Below are 26,123 nucleotides of genomic sequence, written 5' to 3'. Positions count from 1 at the left end.
TCTCAGTCATCTCTGCTGTTCACTTTGGAAGCTCAGCCTTTTTAGTACTTAGGTGTTTCTCTGTTAATAATGTAGTAAGGTAGAATGTGTACATATGTATATATTGGAAAAAACAAATAAGAATAAGATCTTTGTTTTGATGTGACTGCATAGAGATAGCGATTTGACTCTCCAACTGCACTTCCCATTCTCATTGACATCACACACACAGTACCAATTTGCACCCCATAAGGCAGAGGTCCCCAAACTGTGGGATATGCCCCCCTAGAGGGCACAGAGGAACATTCGGGGGGTGCGATTGGGGCAGAGGGAGCACCACCCACTCCACTCCTGGCCCCGGCCCCATTCCCAGCTGTGGCCCCAGCCTTGGCCCCCTTACTCCTGTCTGCGTCACCCCTCCTGGAGCTGCAGCCCCACTCCTGGCTGGGGGATGGAGGGCAGACAGGAGATGGGGGGGTCACTAGGTAAAAAGTTTGGGGAACACTGCTATAAGGGCAGAAATATAGGCCAAACCATTTTCTTTAGTTTATTCAGGTATTTATAGTTCGAATAAAATCAACTGTTGCAATTTAAACAGATACCAAGAGGTAAAAAAAAAAAAAAATGTCTTTTGGGAACAAGAGTAAAGCTCTGCTGGTAAACTATGAAATTAAGAACAAAATACTTTTACCTCCTCAAACTAATTCCTCCTCACAACATTCAAGACATGCAAAATGCTGCATATTTTGTAAATACAAATAAATGTTTGGATCTCACAGACGCTCAAACAAGAGATTGCATAATAGTTTCTAATATGCAGCCACCTCAGATATGGCTGGTGCTTTGTTTCATGACTCCAAATCAGAGCTCTTAATTATTGTGACTAAGTTCATTCACTCATTTCCTGGAGATAGCCAGAAAAATCCATCAACCAGAATTCACAAGTCACCAATTCTCCTGGATAGAAAATGGAAAGTTCAAAAAAGAGCAGACACAATTAGTTCTTTAAATACTATATCCATGATGAAAGAAATTAATATGAAAGCAACATAAAGCAAGCACAAGTTTATCTAGTAACATGAAATCATTCGAGACCAGCTATTCATGGATTTTAATTAAAACTGAAATTTGGAAGATACAGAAACAATGAAGTTAAAGGAGAAATCAAAGAAACAAAAAACTAGTAGATCCTCAGCTATTTGTGCTCAAGCTATTAAGTACTGTAAATTCTATTTAGTCAATATTTATTCCAGTTAAATCCTTCCTCATACTCACCTGTCAATTAAAGCGATGATAATGTTTTTCACATTCACATTTTGGTGTAATTCCGCACAGGCTCGGAGAAAAGGGTTAAGGGTCTGGAGATGAAATTCATCTGGGAAAACCTAAAATTCACATCAACAATATACACCTTTAGTTACTCATCTCTCTGGAGAAGTAACATGATAAAATTGCTACTAATTTAAAGAAAATAGCTGCAGGATAACTGCACTTCACACTATGCAAGAGAAAGCTTGGTGTCACTTCAGGGCAACAGGCAAAATACAAAACAGAAGTGGATTGGGCATGACATGAAGCAGATGAGGACTGCATAGTCTCAGCACACAAGAAAAGCTGTTACCATCAATTATTTGTAATGCAGACACGCCTGCCTTGAAGAACTTACAAACCTCCATAACGGAAAATGCAGGGGAGAGGAAATGGGATTCAAAGCTGCAGCTTTGAGAGTCACGCCTCCAGCTTTCCCCACAAGCTGCAGAGTCTGTCAAAGCATTGTGCTAGTACCAGGAGACTGAGAGGGCAGCATATAGGAACTGGGCTCAAGGCAGTACATGATACTCCCAGAACCCCAAACAAAAACTGTTCCATCACTTATGATAAAGGAGTGACAGCAGCTATGATCCTATTAAGGATAAGAAGGGACTGGGCTGAGGAAAATTAAGTGGCCTAACACTCAAGAAGCAACATGCAGATTTACCCAGTGGACCAAGACAAATATTTTGACAGTTATTACAAAAAGTATATAAAAAAAGTACTTCTTCCCAGCATCAATTATATGGGCCAATAAACAAAAACTTAAGGAAATTCAGTAGTCGGTTTAGTATTTAAAAACAAAAACAAAAAAAACACAGATCAACCGCTTAGCCCCCAGCCCTCCACCTCCCACAAAAAAAAATAAAATAAAATACACCCACACACTTTATAAGTCATTTATTTTAAACATTGCCACCCCAACCATCAAATGAAGCTACTTTTGCTCCTTTCTGCAGCTTACCTGAATAATACATTCCATGAGATACTCCTGAGCTAGGGCATCCCTGCAGTTCACTACTTGCTCCAATATTCCAGGCAAAACAATCTGTAAAGGAAGGAAGATGCTGCAATATTTTTTCCCCTCCATTGACTTCCTCAATCTATACAAATGCTGAATCAGATTTTTAAAGTGTTATAAATTTTCATTCTGCCTACGCATGTACAAACTTTGGCATTTTACAGCAACAGTCAGATTCTCTTTCACTAGGTATCAACATATAAATCACGGCTGTACACTGACACTAAAATAGTAATGAGAAGAATCTAATGTCCATTCTTACTGAAAACATAAAAATGAGTTTTTTCAAATAGAGGCACATGCACACGCACGCTCTCTCTCACCCACCTCACTCACTGGGCAGATTACAAATGGGTATGTCCATTTATATAAATCTCTCCCACTCGAATTAAAGGCAAATGCCACTGAAGACAATTACAATGGCTTACAAAGTATTTCTCATCTATTACTTTAGACTGTTCAGATAGCTTAGGGGACATTCCAGCTTTTTGGATCATCTGGATTCACTTGTATTGACTTTGTGGGGGGGGTCTATTATTTTGAACAGGAATGTAGTCAATTTCTTGAATGCTTTGAAACGTATTATTTCATCCATCTTTTTGGCTCCTTTCCCTGTACACATACATTGCATGTATGCATATAAAGGGAACTAGTATTTCCTAGTACACAGATTGGGAGACTGGGAGGCAGGACTTCAAAGTTGAATTGCCAGTTCTGTCACCAACTGTGTAATCTTGTGTATATCACTTTGTCTTGTTGCACCTCTTATTAACCTATCTCCTGGAGCATTATAAGATTTCATTAATGTTCTGAGAGCTTCAAATAAACAAACAGTGCTACAAAAGCACCAAATATATTGATTTTTGTGAAACTAATAACTTTCATAGACAATGAAACTCTCGATTCATGTTTTCTTCATCTGTTAAATATGGATACAGTTAAGTATGAGATGAAAAATCTCACCTGTTTATATCTCTCCACATTAACGCCTTCCAACTGACTAAGGCGAACCAAGTTTGTTCCCACTAGGATTCTCAGTTCCTGCCTTTCCCGCTCCCTCTTTTCTCTATCTCGACTGTGTCCTTGGTGTTGCATTCGCACCCAGAGTTTGTTCATCTCAGCGAAGTTCAGCAGCACAAAATCCATGGAATCACTGATGTCGCCAGTGGTTTCTTCACTGAAATCAGGTCAGTGGTTAAAAATAAGAAGGATATGGCTTCTATCATAGAGGGAGGGGCGGGGGGAGTTAAAACAAAAGATGCATGTTCCACCATCCCCTTGAAAGGGGAAAGAACTTTCCACCATGAACTTTAAAGTTAGATCAAGAGGAATTTTAGTTTTAGGAGAACGTGACAAAAGAGAAATCTACAACCAATCAAATACAGATACAATAGCCCCAATCTACAATAGCATTTGAACCATGTTGGAAAACACTGGGCTGGACAGGGTCAGTACCAGATATTATAAAAAAAAAAAAACTATAGCAAACTTTGTCCGCATCCACAATGGCCAGAAAACATTTTGCATACCAGAGATGTATTTAAAACATTAAATATTCTCTACTGTAGAGAGTTTATAGTCTACGTCTTGAATACCAGAGCTCATTTTATCTTAAATCCTATTTTCCACAGTAAGTGAAAACAGAAAAACCTTGCATACCAAACTTAAAAGTCAATACATGAGTTGTTACTGACCAAGTCCTACGAATATTTTTGGGTGCATGGGGGAAGGAGGAAAATGAGGATATGTTGTTTTGACCAGCGAGGCCATTTTAAAGCTATATTTAAGTTTGGGTTTTTTTGCCCAAGCATACAAAGCATCTCTTAAGGTCACCTGCCAGGAATTAATTCATCAAGTCTTCACTAGAGACTGGACTTGCATTGTCTAGCCAAAGAACAATTACAAAAAACAAATTCTATTTAAAATATGCACCTATTTCAAGCCTTACAAGATCATAGAGAATAAACACTATTCATGTATTCCTCATTTAAGGATGAAGCCACTCTGTGCTTGCATCACATTTCTCTTACTCTGTCTGTTCGCCTTCGTCTGGTAAGATATTCCTGGTACACTGAAGAAGGTAGTTTCGAAGAAACAAGCCTCTTAGAGGATGCTGGACACCGCGGCACATTTCTACCAAATCTTTCAGGATATCTTTTCTGGACTGAGGAAAGGATTTGACATAGACAACACCTACTGTTATCAGCAGATAGCTAGAAAAGAAAACAGAGTTGAAGAAATTCTGATTAAAATGGTGGATTAAGTATTATTGGAAAAAACTTGTCTTGATACATGAATACATTACAATAACCTCGTCAGAGGCAGGTCTACCCCTCTCTTCTCACAAGATACTTAGAAAGGATGAGAAAGAATTAAATGAAGTGATGGATGGGGCACAGAATTTTGGAGTGGGTGGGCAAAGAAAGAAGCTTTTTTTAATCTAAGTTTGGGTAATAACAAACACTTGGCCCTACTACAGCGTTTTATATATTCAAAGCATTATACAGACATTAACTAATCAGTGCCCACAATGCACACCACTTTTGGCTGGTGGGCAAGAATTATTATTTTCATTTACAGAAGGAGAAACTTAGGGCATGTCTACACTTAACAGTAGATCAGCAATGCTGCAATCAATGCAGCGAGTGTCGATTTAGCAAGTCTGGTGAAGACACGCTAAATCGATGGGAGGAGTGCTCTCCCATCGATTTATGTACTCCACCTCCCCAAGAAGTGTAAGGGAAGTCGACGGGAGATGCTCTCCCGTCGACACAGCACAGTGTAGCCACCGCAGTAAGTGGCTCTAACTACGTCAACTTAGTTGCGTAAATTAGATCAATTTACCGTGGTAGTGTAGACCGGCCCTAAGAGATGATGTGAGTTGCCCAAGGCCACAGAGTGAGCCAGCTGCATAGCAGGATTGGACTTCAGGTTCTTGTGACTCCCCAGCCCTATACTCATTCCTCCAAGCATCGCTGCCCTTCAATGTTCTATTTAACACCCAGAAGAGGATGTGAGGATTTACAATCATAAAAAAAAAATCTTAATTATGGGTCCATGGTCTTAGAAGGGAACTGACACTACAAGCATCTCCTCTTAGGCAAACCTCTGTATTTGCAGAGTATCCCTGAAGGCTCTACATGGGCACAGGGGTCCACGCACACAGAGCTGCTTGCAGATCGGAAGCTAAATCAACAAGAGGATAAACAATGCTATGTAGTTAGGGCAATTAATAAAGTTAAGACTTTGCAGTAGTCTCAAGTGTACTGTATCGTTGTATAAGTTTAATTTTTGTTTCATCCTCTTTAGTGACCCTTACTAAGAGAAGATGACTAAGAATCAGAAGTCGCTTCCTTTTCTAAGGATCAAAAAAGGGAAGAGGAATTCTTAAACTGAAGCCCCTCCATTCCCATGTGATAGTCACTTTTTAAAATTAGCTTTTCAATACTAAGTTTACTGTGGACTGATTTAAGAGCTTTTATTAAAAAGATGTAGAGACATGCCACAGTTTTTTTTTTTTAAAGAATATATAAACTACAGGAATATTTAATCTATATTTAAAAGTGTTTTTTCTATTCCCTATGCCAATAACTGAACATAAGCAATTGGAAAAAATGAGACCTCCCACTTATCTTCACACATATAGGGCTAGATCCTCAGCTGTGTGAAATCAATTTACACCAGCTAAGATTTGGCACTTATGACAATTAGGCCTATCAGTACAAGATATTTGGAGAAGCAGTTAAATCAGCTGTTAGAAACTTACATTTTTATTTATATCAACAGTCAAACTTTTTTTTTTTAAACTTTATTTCACTAAATTGCTAATAAAAGAAAGTACTTGACTGGGAGAATCCAACTACTAGTTACAAAAGCTGCATTGGGGGCCTAAATATCTCAAAAGACTAATCAGGAGGCTCCTGTGCTACCAGCTAAAGAGATTTTCTTTAGAATACTTTGAAATCCTGCTCTGAAGCAGGAGACAAGAACACAAAATCCAAGGCAAGAATTTCCCCCGAGCAAGATGTTTTAGAAAAATAGTATTCATTTGTTCAGTGCTTATTTACTTACAGTCTTGGGATAATATTTCCAGCATACTGTACTAGTTCATAAAGATCCGCCACTTTCCTTCCCTTGGCAAATTCATCTGTCAGATATACCTCCAAATAGTGTAGCTCATCAGAAATAGCCATATCTTTTCTCTTATGGTTAAGGATTAAATATTAATATTACCACAACAGATATGCATACCCATTTACTCAACAGTACCAAGAGGAAGATACTGCCCAAGGAGTTTACAATCTGAACCAAACAGACAAACAGTAAGAGTCAGGCACAGGGAACTGAAACAGTTTCTCACAGGGCATCACTGCTGAAAGATTGAATTATTTGAAGGAGAAAGGTGTTCAGCATGCAGAGGAGTGAGAAAGTATTGGGGGCAAGGATACTGCAGTAGAAGGTGCAAGCAAAGGCACATCGGACTAGGCAAAATGAAGAGTGGTGGGGAAGGTCATGGCTTTCACAGAGGGGTAGTCCCATCCTTAGCATTTTTTAATGCATTTTATATATGTATAAAAATACACACACACACACACACACACGTTTTTAGAGTGGGAAAGTAAACCCCTCATTTCTCTGCATGTATTGACTCTAAAGAGACTCCCTAGTTTTCTCACCAAAATCTAGGTGCTCCATAGTTCTAACTCTTTGCTCAGCGCACACTGTAGTTTTTAATAATGCCATACAGAATCTTCTAAGAGGTCAGGCCCACAGAGTTCTGAAGTGATTATGGACTACTTTATACTATACAAAAAGAATGAACAATCACTTTCACAGTAAGCTAGTGTGTTCCCTTCTTCAGCTTATCTGGATAAAGAACAGTTCTAGCAGACAAAGAAAACTGAATAAAGCAATATTAGGAAAAAATAGATTTTACAAGAGATGAGACCAAGGGGATATCATGTTACTACTAGGCACACAACTACACAGATTGCAGTGCACAGTACCTCAAATATTCTCCCATCAACCATTCAAAAGATACAGAGTTCATAATAGCTCTTTGGAGATAGCATAGAAGTCCGCAGCTCACCAAGCATGTTGGAGGCATGTTTCAGAGCATCCATAAGCTTGTTTTTGTCCTAAACAGTGAGTGTGAGAACAAACATTAACAGTGTTCACTTATCGTTCCCCAGCCTAGACAATTGCAGTTTGATTTGTGTAGCAAGTTAGTTTTCTAACACGTTAAAAACAGCATGGAAAACTAAATGGATAAAAATGCACACAAAAAAAACCCAACCCCAAAAAAACAAAACTGAGAAACAACCTATCTCAAATCCAATTATTTTAAGTAACTTGGTCACCATCTAGACAGAGAACTAGTGAGCGTTTAACAAGAAAATGATTTAAGTATTGTTCTTAGTGTCTCCTGATATGGAGAAATAGTACACCTGTGGGCTAGTACATGAAACACTGGAGAAACAGCTTGTTATTTACACTAGTGGGGCAACCCTCGCCCCTCTTCTCCCCAACAAACATAATCCCACCCAGCTCAGTCTAGTGATGAAGCACAGTACTATGCCCTAACAGATAAAGATACACAATATTAGTGGAAAACGCCGCAGAATTTGGATAAGATTCCCCTGTCCCGCTCCATAAAACGCTGCTATTTTTAATGTGTGGGGAAAGTGGTGTTTTATTAGATTGTCGAGAACAAGAGGCATATTTAGAGAGTTCCATATAATTATCTGGACCATGAACCTGCACACTTCTTTGTATCACTATAAAACAGGCTACTGGGTGGGCGAGGATTAAGTCTTAGGTCTACAAAGTTTATAAGCATGGGACTTCAAAATGTCTTTAAATAGTGGGACAAGTTCTCCTTTCAGTATCACGGATGGAAAGTATAGCTGTGATTTCTCTGCAGGTTGTTTTGGAGATGTCAACACATCATCAAGATATGAACAGAGGAAATTCTGTTGGTGCTATTGTTTTATCCTCGCTGGCTGCAAGTACTTGACTGTAGTTGGCCAAGGACCACTATAACCTTTCACAGACTCAAAGCTTCTCAAACTCATTTTAAATTCAGCTTTAAGTTTTATTCATTCTTTTGGAGATAAAGCCAAATTCCTCATATATGCTAGGCTTCCTACTGTTTATGCTCCTCATCTTCCTTCCAATTGTCTCTTCACGTTTCAGCCAGCAGAGGTAAAGAGATGGAGAGATCTCAGTGCAATGCATCACAGTACAATCCATCTAAGGCTATGTCTACACTACCCCCCAGATTGACGCTCCAGGGATCGATGCGCTAGAGTCAATTTAGCAGGTCTAGTGAAGACACGCCAAACCGACCCCAGTACTCTACCCTGAACAAGAAGAGTAAGGTAAGTCAATGGGAGAATGTCTCCCATCGACCCAGCATAGTGTGGACCCTGTGGTAAGTCGACCTAAGCTACGTCGACTCCAGCTACATTATTCACGTAGCTGGAGTTGCATCGCTTAGGTTGACTTACCACAGTAGTGTAGACATAGCCTAACTAACGCCACAACTGCAGCCCTTGGAAGGTCCCCAGCATATGCTATAAGTATAGTACTCCTGCATAGCAGCATGCAGAGGACTGCCCTGCTGAAGATACATTCAGCAAAATTCTGCAGCTTGACTGGAGGGAAGAGAAGGAAGTAGGCACTTAACATACTGAAAGTAAGGGACAAGCAGGATGTGTTCTTACCATGCTAGTTTTACATAAAAGGAAAGGGCTACACTAAAACCTTTGTGAAGATTTAATCTAAAGAGCCTTCAGGCTTGTAGGTACTTCCAGATTTCCACTTGAGAAAACTTATTCCCTCACTTGCTGCATGCAATAACAGGTACTCAGACGGGAAACTAAGTCAGTAAAACTTCTGGCCTATGAAATGAGAAAAATATGCCTTCTATTTCAGCAAGCAGTGGCACTAAAAGCAGTGCTCCAGTTTCACCCTTTGCTGGAAGTGCCATTTCTATTGGGTATGAGAGCTTTGCTGACAACCTTCGTAGTGTGCTGGGTTCCACCCCCCCGCCCCCCCAAAACAGTCAGTCAATGCTTGTGTATTCAAAACAGACTGTAAAGTTCACCATGTTTCCAACTAAATCCAATGAATCGAACTGCAGTTCATGGAGGGAGGAGAGAAAGAGTTCCTTCCAGCTTCAAGAAATTATATTCCACTACTTAAAACAACCACCAACAAACAAACAACCGCATTTCTTACCAAGCATCGCTTCATCTGGAAAGACTGGACCTTTACAGCCTGAATGGCTTCATCCAGGAGCTTTTCCTGCTCATCTTGAGGAGACTGCTGTGTTGTTGGCTAAGGAAAGAAAGAGACAAGGGGGAAAAAAATGACTCAAGTGTAACTATTTATGGTTTGTTCTTATCAAAGTTGGATTCCTACCGTTTTGGGCATGAGATGTCCGCTGGGTTTCTACCAGGCTAATCCCAGTTCCACATTTCAGAGTTATTTATCATTGTCCTTCACCTAGGGTCTGTCTATGCTTCTGAGACTACACAGGTACAGATATGTCGGTATAGCCCAATGAGCTTGATCTGGAACAGGTGCAGAGAAGGGCTGCTAGGAATGGAAAACCTACCTTGTGAGAGTAGACCCAAAGAGTGTGGATTGTTTAGCCTAACCAAAAGAAGTCTGAGGGGAGATATGATTGTGCTCTATAAACACATCAGAGGGATAAATACCAGGGGAGGGAGAGGAGTTATTTAAATAAAGCGCCTATGTGGAAACAAGAACAAATTAATATAAACTGGCCATGAACCAGTTTAGACTTGAAATTAGACAAAAAGGTTTCTAACTACCAGTGGAGCCTTCCAAAGGGAGTAGGTGCGGGCAAAACATTTAATGGCTTCAAGACGGAGCTTGGTGATTTTATGGAGGGGATGGTATGATGAGACAGCCTACAATGGCATGTAGCCAATCTGCAAGTGCTAGCAGCAAATATTTCCAATGGCTGGTGATGGGACACAAGATAGGGAGAGCTCCGAGTTCCTACAGAGAATTCTTTCCCAGGTGTCTGGCTGGAGGGTCTTGCCCACGTGCTCAGGGTCTAACCGACTGCCATATTTGGGTCAGGAAGGAATTTTCCTCAGGTCAGATTGGCAAACACCCCAGGACAGTTCACCGTTCCCACAGCATGGGGAACACTGAACTTGCAGGTTTAAACTGGTGTAAACGGTGGATTCTCTGTAAGTTGAAATCTTTAAATCATGATTTGAGGACTTCAGTAACTAAGCCAGAGGTTGAGGGTCTATTACAAGAGGGTGGGGGGAAGAAGAGAATATAAGATTCTGTGGCCTGCAATGTGCTGGTCAGACTAAATGATCATAATGGTTCCTTGTGAACTTAAAGACTATAAATCTATAAGCATAGATGGCAGCCTACTCCGACAAAAGGGGTTTTTCTTTTTATGTAGGGACACTACCTTCCCGAGCAAAGTTAGCTGTGTTGATGGAAGCATAACTAGATTCATCAGTGGCGTGGTTTTTCAAGCAGATATGTCAATGCCAATACAGTGTAACTTACAGGCCTCGGAATAAACCCCTGGAAGTTTTACCTTCTTCACATGTCCACATATCTGAGAAGCAGTCATTACAGAGAGGAGATAGTAATAGAGAGCTCTATGGCTGAGTGACACCACCTCACCGCCAAGTCACCCTCCAAAAAGGAACGTGTGGTTTTGGCTGCATTTGGCACACTCTAAGTTGTGACATCCATTCTTTTCCAGCCATAGGCTTTTTTGCAGGTAGCGGACAGGTGATCTACTTTTGTGAGAGATGGGAAAATAACCTCACATGAGTTTGTCTGCTTTTAAAAGAAAACTGGACAGCTCAAGTGGTACAAAAGATTTTTAACTTTGCCTCACCAGAAGATACCTCAGTATTATGTCATTACATGTAATAGACGAATGAACAGCTCTTTTTTCCCTATCAGGAATTCAAGGTTTCTCCATGACATGATATTGCCTATGCAACTAGGAACCTACAGGCAGTCCTATCCTGTTCTGTAATGATCACTTTTCCAAAACACATAACAATACAACTTGCCTAGAGAACAACTTCAAGTGACCTCCAGCTCTGCATCTCTTCTCCCTCCACTGCAGAAGAAGGATTTTGCATCAAGAATGATGAGTAGAATACAAGTTTCTATGGAGGGGCTTCCTTCAGAAGAAGGGAAAACACTCAGAGATGTAGCTGCAGCCTCTCCCATGCGCCTCAATCAAGGTACAAGTTATAGTATTTTCAAAAAGGAAAGAAGGGATCCCAAGATGTGTGTTGCCACATTAAAACAGGTGTTCAGCATAATCTTACAGCTACAGGAACATACCCTTATTCACCTCATTCCAAGCTGGACTCACTTTTACAGGGGAAGAGCTTTAGATCATGCAAGGCCATTTTTGGAAGTAATACAGTAGAAAGGAGCACTATGGGCAGCCATAGTGAGAACATCCACCCACTTTGCTTCTCTACAGCAAAGCCACTGGATATGATGGAAACAAGTCTAACGCCCACCCAGGCTCAGCAGAAACTTGCATGAAACATTTGGCCAGAATAAAGCATGGAGAGGCCATTGGCTGCACCCCCACTGCCATGCAGAGAACATTCAGAGGCAACAGAATACGGCTGCTTCCCTCCCCAGAACATTAAGAACAAAGTCCCATTCAAAACCGTAACATTTATCTTTGTGCAGAATTACAAGTTACTGGTAAACTTTGCTATCCAAGTACCTGATGGCTCTAACCGGGGCAAATATTAGAGAAGCAGAACACTAACAGATCACAAGTGCAGTACACATTTGCAGACAGTGAACATGTCTGAGTAAGTGACCATAAAATATGTCTTTCCTGTGTTCTATGACTTCTGCTCCCCTGCTTCACAGCTTTTCACCTTGATGAATCCAGCAAGCTTCAGCTCTGAACAAATTTGGTTCCTTCTCATTGATTTAGATGTCAGACAGCCTTCAAAGCCCATCACTGTTTCAGCAGAGAACAAACAATCTTTTCACTGATACCAAGACTAATGGGATCATGACATATCCATGGAGATGCTACAAGTCGCTGCATCAGTAGCATGCAGCTTGGATGACAGACTTAAATATTAGGTACAATATAATGAGCATATCCAGACGAAGGAGACAGAGATACAAGTACTCCCTAACCCTACTCCAAATACAATCTCCTTTGTTATTTGCCAGGTTAACATCTCATTTATTGTATCACATCTTCTGCCCATATACTAAGCAGAAAAAGATTTTTAGTCTTCTACAATGTTTTGAGGCTTTGTACATTAACACTGATCTTATATTAGTAGCTATAAATATTAGTATCAACTGCACCTTCACTTCTGAACTAGTAAAACAGATTTGCCACATACCAAAATCCCTTTTAAAGCAAGTATCTTTGTACAAAATACATTCCTTACTATAATTCTGCAATGGAGAAACAAGTCAGTTCAGAAACAGCAAGTTTGAAACTTAAGCAAAATATATTAAATTAAGGCTGCAATATCTGAAATGCAGCACAATGCATCAGTTCACATTAAATTATTTAAATTTCTAACAAGTCATCCCCTACCCCATTTCCTGTGAAGTGGAAACAATTGTTTGCTTCAAGAAACTCCTTCCTATTTGAAAGCCTAGTCACTTCCTTATTATCATCCCTTTTTATAACAGAGAGCTACGCTTACTACAAAGCAAACAACATGAGGAAGGGGAGCTGTTTACTGAAATTTAGGAATCATTTAATTCACAAGAGACTGTGAAGCAGAACCACAAGCTACTGTTTTTTTATCATGACTGCAGGTGTTTTAAGTGTTATTTGTATGACTAGGGACTATATGTTCAGGGTAATGCCTCATGTACAGATAAGCCTTAATTATGATTAACTAACATTTCTAGCCAAATGTTCTGCCGTACTAGACAGTCCAAAAAAGGCATTGCTCCCACTAGGCCCAGGATGCATTCTGGTGCAACACATCTTCCCCTAGCTTGGTGCTGGCCAGGCCCTTGAACAAAGCAGCATGACACATACCTCTGAAACAGACTAACGCAAGGCAATTTGTTTCAGGAATAAGATGAACATAACTACAAGAACACATTCTATTTCCCCGCTCATTGACTAAAATGTTTGGGTTTAAAAACCACATAATTTGGCTTTTCCTTTTTCATCTGAAAGGTGTGAAGTTAATTACATACCAGCAGTAAAAATTCAGGGCTTAAGATAAATGTGGCTTATGTGTATGAACAACAAAGTAGGTAGTGCTAAAGCAGTGTCTGCAGAGGGAGATGGTCACCTATCCAAACACAGAAGAATAACCGCAGTAAATTCAGATAATCAGATTTAAAAGTAAATATTTGATGCCATTGCAACTTAATACTAACATTATAATTCTACTGATGCTTTATTCCATATGAGTACATCCGAGTTAATGTTTATTTTTAAAAAAATGGATGTGGTGCAAATTACTCCCCAGCACAGTCAAGTCACTACCACTATTCAACCTATAATGTCATCAAAATTAACTTAGAGTCAGATATCCCCATCACATTTTATGTCCATTCCAATTACATCTCTGAAGGACAGAGATCATTCCCCAGGGCATAGTGCAGTCTCCAGTATTAAAGATAATAAAGTAGTAATAACAAGTGCACTAAAGAAAGACACTTCATTAGTATGATTAACACATAAGCCTTGTCCATGCTGGGAGAATTGTACTAGCTATCACTATGTTTAAATATGAGACAGTACAATGGTATAGTGCGGTAGGAGGTCAGTGCTAGGAGATCATAGAAATATAGGGCTGGAAGGGACCTGGAGAAGTCATTGGATTTCCAAGATGTAATTCCAGCCTGGTCAGGAACTTGGTGTGGTCCTGGGAAAGGTGAGCTCCCATTTTTAAAATGACAATACTACTACCTCAGAGGGACAGGACTTGAAGTATATGACAGATGATAGTAGTGAGAGACTACTTACCAGGCAAAAGTATAAAATACGAGGTAAGAACCTCTATCAAAGGAATCCAGGAACAACATCCTGACAAGAAGCCCCGCCCTACTGGCCATGCTCAAAAGCTGGGAAGGAGGAAGATTCCCAGCGAGTATTCAACCACACACCCTTGTCTGTGCATTATATATACTACAACAGCTCCCAGCTAGGATGCTAGATACATGAGGCTCCATTCTCACTCCCTTCATATACTAGAAGGAACGAGAGCTTTCCGTCATTTCTCCAGCCTCCCGAGGATCCTGGCTTCTACAGCAAATAAAAGAAAAAGAAAAGAAGACAGTCTTCTGTGCTCTACTCCTCCCCCACTACCCATCTCCTTTTGGGGGGTTTGCCTCCCAGTAACCCCACAGCCTACCTCTGACAGTCACTAGCTTTCCTCAAACAGCAGTAGACAATGGAGACTCCCAGGATTCTTTATAGCATCACTGAGTCCCACAATGTTCTTGACCGCAACATGAGTCAGCATTAATTTCACTCAGCTACTGCTTAGTAAAGCTATAAGCAACATCCGCAGCCTGGGAACTCTCTCTATAGACTCAGGAAGACAACACTATATTGAAAGCTGTCTTTGCAATGGTAAGGGCTAGCTAGAATCCATTTTCTTAAATCAATAGCAAAAGTTCTGCAGAAGGTAATGATGTGCACCACGTCAAGTTCTAAGGTTATAGTGGACCACAAGCTAAATATGAGTCAGTGTGATACTGTTGCAAAAAAAAAGCAAACATGATTCTGGGATGCATTAACTGGTGTGTTGTGAGCAAGACACAAGAAGTCATTCTTCCGCTCTACTCTGCGCTGGTTAGGCCTCACCTGGAATATTGTGTCCAGTTCTGGGCACCGCATTTCAAGAAAGATGTGGAGAAATTGGAGAGGGTCCAGAGAAGAGCAACAAGAATGATTAAAGATCTTGAGAACATGACCTATGAAGGAAGGCTGAAAGAACTGGGGTTTGTTTAGTTTGGAAAAGAGAAGACTGAGAGGGAACATGATAGCAGTTTTCAGGTATCTAAAAGGGTGTCATAAGGAGGAGGGAGAAAACTTGTTCATCTTAGCCTCTAAGGAGAGAACAAGAAGCAATGGGCTTAAACTGCAGCAAGGGAGGTTTAGGCTGGACATTAGGAAAAAGTTCCTAACTGTCAGGGTGGTTAGATACTGGAATAAACTTCCTAGGGAGGTTATGGAATCTCCATCTCTGGAGATATTTAAGAGTAGGTTAGATAAATGTCTATCAGGGATGGTCTAGACAGTATTTGGTCCTGCCATGAGGGCAGGGGGCTGGACTCAATGACCTCTCAAGGTCCCTACAATCTATAAAGTTCCTACTCATACAAGGCAGGGAGATTTCTTCAAGCACTGTTCTACCATGAGACCTGCATAGAGCTACATATTTCAAAAGCTCTAATTTATGTGGTGCTCACTGTCATAGTAACTGATCACATGGCAAATATGAATTTTTTTCACAGCATCCTTGTACCTTAGAAAGTATTAGCCACATTTTACAGATAGGGCACCAACACAAATTGTCACATGCCTACACACATACAAACAAAAAATCTGTGAGCGGTGGGAATCAAATCTACACCTGTCCCCTGTCCAGTACCTTAACCACAAGACCATTTTTGCAAAAGGGCTAATTACTAGTACAACAGCTATTGCTAACAGATTTAGCACACTTTCTCAGAGAGTAATGCCAGGGTCAGGAAAGTTCGTTCTAGAATTTGGTCTACTGGTGGACTTCACGGCACCCTCTCTCCAGAATATTAAAGTAATAAGAGCATCATCTAAGTACTTTTAGAGCCAAAATTTCAGGTGTACAAGTGCACTCGGATTTGCATATGTAAATCAAGTGTTTTCACGCACACATGAAGAAGTCTTACTTTGCATACACAACCACAGAATTGCGCTTACAAATTGGGTAAGCCTAAGACTTCTACAAATAAAATCAGGTTCTTACTTTCAGTGCAAAATTGTAATGTTGGCTATAACTGTAAGCCAAAGATGTAACAGACAACAAGAATGGCTGCATCCAAGTCAATGTATTTAATATTAACACTACATTTATCTGAAAGAGAAAAAAATAAGCACTGCAAGTGCCAGTATATTCTTATCTAACTCAATTGCTGTAAAAATAATAGCATAATTTGATGTTCTATACAGGGATGCCAAATATACAGCCAATGAGCTGGGTACTACCTGCATGATCTATTTGTGTTGCTCAGATGATATCCAGATTGTGAAGAACCGAACCTCTTGCACGCACGCTCTATTTTCTTAAAATGTTGTTTAGTCCTCAGGGCTGCAAAGAGAGCCTTCCAAATATGAACCAAGCATAACCAACCAACAGCATGATGTCTGCCTCATTTGAGTATCAACTGTTGAACCCAGTGACACCACAACATGATTAGCTCTACTGCTAATCATCTTCACAGCTGAAACAAAAATTTTCAGCTTTTCAGGTTTGAAAAAAAGAACTCTGTTCAAGCTCGAAAGCTTGTCTCTCTCTTCACAGAAGTTGTCCAACAAAAGATAATACCTCATGCCCCTTGTGTCCCTAGTACCCTGACACCAACATTGCATACAATACAATTTTTAAACAGTCACAGTTTCAGTATTGCATACAACTTCCACTGTAGCTCTTCAAGACCAGAAAGTTAGTATATAAGCCCACTGAAGAGAAATATTTTCTGTTTCCTTGCTATCACAGCTGGAAAAGTCCCTTGCTGCAGGTTTATTTTTTCCCTTTTCTTTTTAACTTCTGTATCACTTGGAAGTATTTATATTAACGTGGTCTATCTGAACAAGGTTTTTTTGTTTTGTTTTTTAAATTTTTAATTCTAATTTTGGCCTGCGAATGAAAAGTTTAACTGTTTTAAAAACTAAGTGGTGAAGATACCAAGGTTCTTGTTACATCTAGAAGCCTAGATGGAATAGTGAGCAACTGGAGTCACTGACAATTAGAAAGTGTGTGGCTAGTTAGCAGAATTGTCTATTATTCAATAAGCAGTAAGCAGAATTGTCAACTAGTAGGGGACTTTGCTTGGAAGAAGCTTAAAGACTTCTGGAAGGTGGGCCAGGGCATCTGATGTGGTTGTATAAAGGGTTTGCCAGCTTTACTTATTTTTCAGCTTTCACAATCTGCATTCACTAAGGCAGTTCACCTAGTTCTCATTCCAACTGTAGTAAGTATGAAAGCTGCTGATGAAGCCTGCAAAAGGGCAATATAGTATATTACTGGGTATCGGTGTATGAGAGTTTGACTCAATATCCTTAAAGTTTAAGGAAGTGGTAAGAAACAAGAAACTAAATGGATTTAAGCACTGAAAATAAATCATTCTTCTACAGCAAAATATAAACATTGTAAAGCATTAGAAAATAAGAAGGATTCATGCTCATCTCAAATAGAAAACTGGATCCTTTTAGATTCTTCAACATCAAAAATAAGCTACTAAATGAAACTTTGTCTATTTGAAGATGAAGACCAGAACACTGATGAGAATTTGATGTTCCTGGAAGCAAGACATTTTCCAATGACATCAAAGTCCAGCTCCAGTAAGTCACTGTTCCACAATGCCAAGCAACAGAAACTCTTCAACATGAACTATATTGGAGGGAAGAAAAAAAAAAAATCAGTGTGTGTCACACACAATAATGCCCTAAAAAAATAGAAAGGCAAAGACTTGGACTTGCCATGACAGTATAAAATAAGGTTGCAACTAACATCACCACCTTCCGTACAGCATAATACGAGCCGTGTAATGAAAAGATGAAAGGAAGCACTTTGCCCTGAATACACTCCTGCAGACAGATTTGAATTTGCAGCTGTGCAGGTCCATTACTTAATGCTCTAACTGATGAAACAGAGGGAAAAATTGAAGGAATAAACCCACAACCCAACCCCTCAAATAATTTGACATTGATGTAAAATGGTTAATTGAACACCAGAAGTGACTCTCTAACAGATACAGCCATCTATATAGTGAAAAGTCTGTCCCTATGTTATGCTACTGCATTCAGCATATTAAAATAAAACTGCAGAATATTATGTACAAGGTGTTGAAGATGCTATCCAAGATGAGCAGAAAATAGAACATAAAGGAGGTCTTTGCTGTTTGTTCAGACAATAAACAAAAGATTATAAATTCTCCGACAAAACTACCCAGAACTTTTGGCATATGAATATTCACCACACTACTTAAACCTCATCAAGAAAAGAATAGCACTGCACAGTCCCAAGACACAATAAAGAAGGATTTTTGAGTTTCTACAATCATCAGGAAGCTGATTAGCTGAATTAAATAAGATTTATGCCTCAGGTTCCACAATATTTTGTGGAAGCCCCTAAAAGATTGTTCATCTACATTTATATCCTGTTACCTTGTGTTGAAATCTATACTGAAATTTGCACTAAGCACAAAGACTGATCACAACATAGCAGTCATTTCACAAAAGCAACTGAAGGTGGCTTCAGATGGACTTGACAGATTACAAGATGAACACACCACTGTCAAGTGTGACTGGACATATGACTGCATAAATTAACAAAGTTTCGGATCACATAAGGTCACAGTTCAGAGAAAATATGGAATCTTTCCATTAGTGTATATGATTGATCCCAAACACAAAAGCCATGTCAGTGGTCCCCAACCTTTTTCGTCTGGCGCCCACCGAAATTCAGCGGCAACACCTCTGGATGACGCTGTTTGTTGGCGGCAAGCAGCGTCATCCAGATACATTGCTGCTGAAACGCCGCCAGAGGCTCGTCCGCCAACCAGTACGCAAGCGCACTTAGACACTCTGGTGGGCGCCATGGCGCCCACGGGCACCACGCTGGGGACCCCTGCCATAGGTTGTCCCCAGACAAGGCAGTTACACGGCTAACAGAACATACATAATTCTGAGTTTCTTCCTTCTCTTCCACAGTTTAACATTGCAAAGGGGGATGGGTCACATTTAGTTGCATCAAAATGCTGGAAAATTATAGAAGTCTCTATACAGAGCAGCTGAATTCAGAATTACCAGTTTCTAAAAAGCCTTACATTTGAACAAGTTGGAGGAAGGAAACTAACTGGCTGAGTGATAAAATTAAGTAAATTGGCTGAAGGATATCACCCTCTACAGGCAGATACAAAAGAATGGTAGGACTGATTAGTTGGTAGACTGGGATGCTAATTATTTACTCCTGAGGAAATTCTGCACCACAGCACGTGTGCAGAATTCATGTCTACCACAGATTTCTTTGCTTTCTCGCAAAAAAAATGACTTTCTGACAGGGAAGCTGCAAGAGCAGTCATGCACCACTCCCTAGCAGAGCAGATACATCGTCTCAGGCACTTGGAGCAGCCGGCAGAGATAAAACATCACAGGGCTGGGCTAGTCCAGGCTGGGCAGGAGAGGACAGGACTTCCTCTTTCTTTGCAAGGAGTGTCTGGGGCTGTGTCAGACCCACCCCCAGAAACCTCTCCCAGCTGCAGGAAGCTCAGCATCCTCCTCTGCTTCCTGCCCCCATGACTCCTCAACTGTGGGGAAGGGAGCTGCTCCTCCCCCTTCCACCCAGCCCCATGGAGCTGGATCTCCCATATCCAGACACCCTTGCCAAGCCTCACCGGGTACATCCAGAACCCCCCTAGCCCTCAATACCCAAACCCCACCCCACTAAAACTCAAATTCTGCCTCCATACCCCCACCCCTACACCCAGGCCATCCTCCACTGAACTCCCTACACTCACACTCCCCACCCTGATGCCCCACTCCCTGCACCACCCTGAGCCCCACATCCGGACCCCCACCCTACCAAGTCCCACTACACCAGCACCCAGACACCCCCCCCGCTGAGCCCCCCACACCCAGACCCCTCCACTGAGCCCCAACCACTTTCACCGGCAAGCCCCTGCAGAGTCTCATTGCCTCAGCACCTGGTAACTATACCACACACCACCCCCCACGAGCCTCTGTACATCCAGATCCCTCCACACCTAGACCCTGCCCCCCCACTGAGCTGCCTGCACCCAGATTGCCCCACACAGAATCTTCTCACCCCACACCCGGATTTCTCCTCCCCCACCACAGTGAGCCCCTCCACACTTGGATCCTGCCTGGTTGAGGCTGCCTGCCCCACAGCTGGTGCGCCTGGCACAGAGGAGCAGGGCCCAGAGTGTTTCTGGGGCAAGTCCATGCCTTGTGCTATGTCAGGGTCGGGTGCAGCCTCACCGTGGAGTCTGGGTGCCAGGGGTGGGGGAGTTTGCAGAGTGATCTCCCACCTTCAGCAAGCCAGTAGCCTGTGCTCTCCACTGCCATGCTGGAACCTCTGCATTTATTTATTGACAAATAAAACTTGCAGAATTTTAAAATATTGTGCACAGAATTTTACATGTTTGGCACAGAATGCCCTCAGGAGTAAAATTGTTTTATTTACGGAACTACAACCTTTTCATTTTGGACAATATGTATCTTGCGTGAGGAATGGATTGTTACAACGTGAATGATGTAGTACATGTCCAATGTTTAATTTAACAGGAAGAACATGGTCATCCCCATCACCACCTATTCCCATTCTACCCCACACCCTCACCCCCAGAAGAGGTGTTTTTTTTCAAATGGGGGGAAAGAGGAAGAATCACAATAGCCATAGGATAGATATAGATTTTAAAATGAAACACACACAAAAAAAGCTACTGCTCTGCACTTTCCATGAACTTAATATTTTAAAAAGTTTGTAAGATGAAAATTTCTCTTCTGAGCAGACTGTAAAGTTCACAGACCTTCATAAAGTGTATAAGTTAAAAAAAGTAGTAAGTTGCTTTATTTTAAAGAAAAATATGCATCTGTGTAGCAGCTTTCAGCACTACACAAAATAAAAGGGTGAGGTCACACATCCCCATAAAAATGGATTTGTAACGCCAATCTTCGTAAATCTTATTATGTTAGCATTACCTGGCTGGGCACGCAAGTCAGGAAATGGTAAAGTAGGGTTCCATGTGTAACTCCAACTTTGCTCCTTTTGAAGGCCTGGTCTACATCTAAAAAAACGTAGGTCAACCTACATCACTCGGGCGTCTGGAAAATTTCATGCCCTGCAAGACATAGTTAGGTCCACCTAACCCTCAGAGTAGACGCAGCTAGGTCAATGGTTCTTCCATTGACGCAGCTTCTGCCTCTCTGGGAGAGGGGGGTGATTTACTAAGAGCAATGATCAACCCCTTCTGTCACTGTAGTAAGTGTCTACACTACAGCAGCATAGCTGCAGCCCTAGTACCTATGGTGTAGACAAATCCTAATTATGCATTTTCAGCTAGTCTCCAGATGATCAAGTACAAAACACATTTTTCTACAGCCTGACTAGATAGCTACGTTCCCTGAAAGCTGCGCAGCAGCCTTCTTAGTGCTGCGCAAGTGCTCAGGGAACCCGCCCGGGGAACTGTCACAGCAGGGGAGGGGTGTCCCTCCCCCATCCCCAACCTAGCCCACCCCCACCCCCAACTCTGCTCCGGCCGGGGCGCCTCAACCAGCCAGTTTGTGCTTACCTAAGCCTGAACCCAGCCACGGGCGAGGCGCCACTTCCCCAGTCTGAACCCAGCCCTGGACCGGACCTGCCCAAGGAGGGGCACCTATCCTGCAGCCCCAGCCCCGGAGCTGCTGCAGCAGGGAGAGATGCCTCTCCCCCTCAACCCATGTGCTGCTGCAGGGAGAGAGAGCTGGGGGGAGTCCTCTCTTTCTGCTGTAGCCCGGAGCACCCTCCTGCACCCCAAGCCCCTCCATCCCCACCCCATCCCAGAACCCGCACTCCCAGCCAGAGCCCTCACCCCCTGCACTCAACCCTCTGCTGCTGTGCAACATGCTTCTCCTAGCCTATAGCATCTTCAGCCTCTGCCTGCCTGCCTCATTGTCTCCAGTGCCAGTGGGCTGTGCCTGTGTGGGGTAAGGCCGTGGCACCTCCCAACTATAGTATTGTACTGTATGACAAAAAAAATACCCTGGAACCCAACCTCCTCCCCATTTACATTCATTCTTATGGGAAAATTGGATTCGCTTAACATTGTTTCACTTAAAGTTGCATTTTTCAGGAACATAACTACAACGTTAAGTGAGGAGTTACTGTAGTCCTTTTTTTGAACCCTGGTATAGTCTTGGCCTTCACAACATCCTCTGGCAAAGAGTTCCATAGGTTGACTGTGCGTTGGGTGAAGAAATACTTCCTTTTGGTTGTTTTAAAGCTACTGCCTATTAATTTCATTTGGTGACCTCTAGTTATTGTGTTATGAGAAGGAGTAAATATCACTTCCTTATTGACTTTTTCCACATCAGTCATGATTTTATAGGCCTCTATCATATCCACCCTTAGTCATCTCTTTTCCAAGCTGAAAAGCACCAGCCTTAATAATCTCTCCTCATACAGAAGCCGTTCCATACACGTAATCATTTTTGTTGCCCTTTTCTGAACCTTTACCAATTCCAATATATCTTTTTTGAGATGGGATGACCACATCTGCATGCACTATTCAAGATGTGGGCGTACCATACATTTATATAGAGGCAATATGGTATTTTCTATTTTATTATCTATCCCTTTCATAATAATGCCCAACATTCTGTTTGCTTTTTTGACTGCTGCTGCACATTGAGTGGATGTTTTCAGAGAACTATCCACAATGACTCCAAGATCTCTTTCTTGAGTGGTAACAGCTAATTTAGACCGCATCATTTTATATGTATAGTTGGGATTATGTTTTCCAATGTGCATTACTGTGCATTTATCATCAACACTGAATTTCATCTGCCATTTTGTTGCCCAGTCACCCAGTTTTGAGAGATCCTTTTTTAGCTCTTCGCAGTCTGCCTGGGACTTAACTATCTTGAGTAGTTTTTTTTATCATCTGCAAATTTTGCCACCTCACTGTTAACCCCTTTTTTCCACCTCATTTATGAATATGTTGAATAGGACTGGTCCCAGTACAGACCTCTGGGGAACACCACTATTTACCTCTCTCCATTCTAAAAACTGACCATTTATTCCTACCCTTTGTTTCTTATCTTTTAACCAGTTACCAAGCCATGAGAGGACCTTCCCTCTTATCCCATGACAGCTTACTTTGCTTAAGAGCCTTTGGTGAGGGACCTTAGATGAAGTCTAAAAACAATTTACAGTGTACTCGAACTTTAGCAGACTGTTTGGCATAAGTGGACTAGTAGAAAGTATAATGAATTACTGAATGGTCCAGAGAAGGTAGATCAGGGACTTCAGCTTTCTCTCATAACATAAGAGTAACAATTCAATGAGGGAAATCAAAACCAGTATAAGGAAATACTTTTTTCACACATGTAATTAAATTGTGGCATTCGCTGCCACAGGAAGTCATTGACGCCAAGAAGTTAACAAGATTCAAAAGGGATTGGCCATTTGTTTGAATATCAAGAATATCCAGAGTTAATATAAATTTACTGAAGAGATATTAAACCTTATACGTCAAGGCTTAAGCCAGTGGTTCTCAACTTATTTATCATTGTGGGCCGCATCCAATACTACCTGTATGGCCCTAAGGATGTGACATGGGTCACAACTCTGTGCTGACTGGGCCACAGGTTGAGAACCACTGGCTTAAGCCAATCTCTATTAGGGACCTTAAAGGAGAGACGATTATCCCTATCTGCTCACTGCAGAGTTCTTACACCTTCCTCTGAAGCCTCTGGTGTTAGGTGGCCACTATTAAAGATAGGATACTTGACTGGATGAACATCAGATCTGACATAGCATGGCATTTCTTCGACACTACATATATAGCAAAGGTTGTAAAAAGTTATGTGATCATTTAGTTAACGACTACCACAAATGTATTTGTAGAAGGACAGAGATAAGGCTACACACTGAACTTTTATGTTGTCATTGCCTGACTTGAATGCATAGCCACACAACCTCAAGTCCTCTTAGCATGTTTCAAATGAAATGTCCCCGTATACCTTGATAGATTTGCAATAGGGAGTCCCTGCCCTGCACATCTTAGGAAGTCTTTGGGAGTCCTTTTTCTCCTTCAAAGTTTCAGAACTATGCAGTTTTTACTTTACAAGATGTGCAGTGAATAAGACAAGATCTTTGCCTCATTCACTGCACACTATCACTAGTTTTTTCATTCCATAGCTAAGTTAGTCAACACCTGAATGTGCAGTGCTGCCTTCCTAACTGTACACGTTACAAGCTTAGCAATAATACACAATGCAAAAGATACTGACCATACACAATTTTAAGTACATCACAACTTTCAAGTCAAAACTTTTATGTATTCCACTAAAAATAAGACACTACCCAATGAGTGCTATCTCCATGCCAAATTTCAGGTTTGTCTCCCCAGCCATTTCAACAGTAGGGCTGTTCAAAAACAAGAACAAACCTATCAAAATATTTTTAATGTCCATGCGCTCCATTTAGTGAACTGTTTTTGTTCAAACTACCCAAAAGAAAATTCAATTTTAGTCACAGAGACTCAGATTGGAAATGATCAGCCTAAAAGATGAAACCTATGGAATGTTATGAGTGGCTGTAGCCAGCACATTGGAATGGGGACACTAATTCTATCCTAACTGTAGCTTTGATATTACTAATACTTCTACTGTGCCACTCCTGCTATTGGCAAATCGCACTTAAACTTTAACCACAAAAGCATTATTAAGGCACCGCTATGATAAAATACATACATCCCATGTATATTCAAATATTTTATTGTGAAATTCAATGATATCTAGGTATTTCTCTACTAGTGGATTAATAGTTATAATCTGCACTAACAACTCACATTTTAGTCAAGAATCTCTGAGACGTTTATAAGCATAAAGTAAGCCCCAGGGAGGAAAGCAAACATTCTTCTGCCCATTTCACAGATAGGCAGACAAAAAAGTCATGGGCCAGATTTTCTCCTCAAAATATCAGCATCAAAGCCAGCCACTCTATTTTCAGTAGAGTCACTGCAGATCCACAACAACATAACCAAGGGCTGAACTGGACTGGACCCAGTAGCACCAAGATAAAGGAATTTCAGACTTAACCCCCCCCCAAAAGCAACCATGGGGATTTTTCCACCTCAAAGTATAAACAAGATCTCAGCCTCCACAGGAGTGGATTGACAGTCATCAGTTACAGACTGTGCAGCGCACTGGAGAAAGGAAGGAACAACTTAAAGCAACAGTGACACGATGGCAGAGGCGGGCTGGTTTTAAAGCTGGACCTTGCTGGGTTTGCCAAGCTGAGCGAGGATAACGCTGAGCTGCACTTGCTCATGCCCAGGGCACGCTAGCACAGCCCGCCCCTGCACGGGAACCGCCCCAGCCCCACTCCTCCGGGGCAGACCCCTCTAGGGCAAGAGGGGGAACGCGAGCGAGCGAGGCTGCCCCCCGACCCCGGGAGCCAGGGCCTTGGACTGTTCGACGCCTGCCCCTCACCCCAGCGCAGCAAGGCCAACCGCCTCCCCCCGCCCCCGGGCCCCGGGCAGGGCTGCAGCCCCCGCCCGCCTCCAGCCGCAGCCTAGGGCCGCCCCCGGCCGGCCCGAGCCACAAGCCGCCGCCCCGCAGCCGCTAGCCCAAGGCCGGCCCCGCTCACCATGATCGCTCGAAGCCCGCGGCCAGCACCAGCACCAGCCCAGACAGCGTCTCTCTCTGTCATGTGACGCCACAGCCTCCCCGAAGCCCCGCCTCCCCGCGACAGCGCCTCCTCTTCATTGGCCGACCTCAAGGAGGTCAAGCTGTCAAGGCTGATTGGTTCTAGTGAGCCACGATTGACGCTCGGGG

General features: G+C 41.9%; 1 protein-coding gene across 1 annotated transcript in view; it reads right to left on the bottom strand.

Annotated features, from left to right (window-relative positions):
* The window catches only part of VPS35 (VPS35 retromer complex component), a 46,553-nt gene extending 20,478 nt beyond the window's left edge, over window positions 1–26,075 (bottom strand). Inside the window, exons 1-8 of the mRNA XM_039503553.1 lie at window positions 25,936–26,075; window positions 9,554–9,652; window positions 7,353–7,449; window positions 6,383–6,506; window positions 4,342–4,524; window positions 3,275–3,488; window positions 2,255–2,338; window positions 1,255–1,364 (exon numbers count right to left, since the gene is read on the bottom strand). Coding sequence (XP_039359487.1) covers window positions 1,255–1,364; window positions 2,255–2,338; window positions 3,275–3,488; window positions 4,342–4,524; window positions 6,383–6,506; window positions 7,353–7,449; window positions 9,554–9,652; window positions 25,936–25,998 — 974 coding nt within the window. The 5' untranslated portion in view covers window positions 25,999–26,075. The remainder of the gene's footprint in view (window positions 1–1,254; window positions 1,365–2,254; window positions 2,339–3,274; window positions 3,489–4,341; window positions 4,525–6,382; window positions 6,507–7,352; window positions 7,450–9,553; window positions 9,653–25,935) is intronic.
* Between the last annotated feature and the right edge of the window lie 48 nt (window positions 26,076–26,123).

This window comes from Mauremys reevesii, linkage group 16, assembly GCF_016161935.1.
Source record: "Mauremys reevesii isolate NIE-2019 linkage group 16, ASM1616193v1, whole genome shotgun sequence".
Lineage (NCBI taxonomy): Eukaryota > Metazoa > Chordata > Testudines > Geoemydidae > Mauremys > Mauremys reevesii.
The sequence above is the reverse complement of the archived record's forward strand: the minus strand, read 5'-3'. Positions and strand labels throughout refer to the sequence as shown.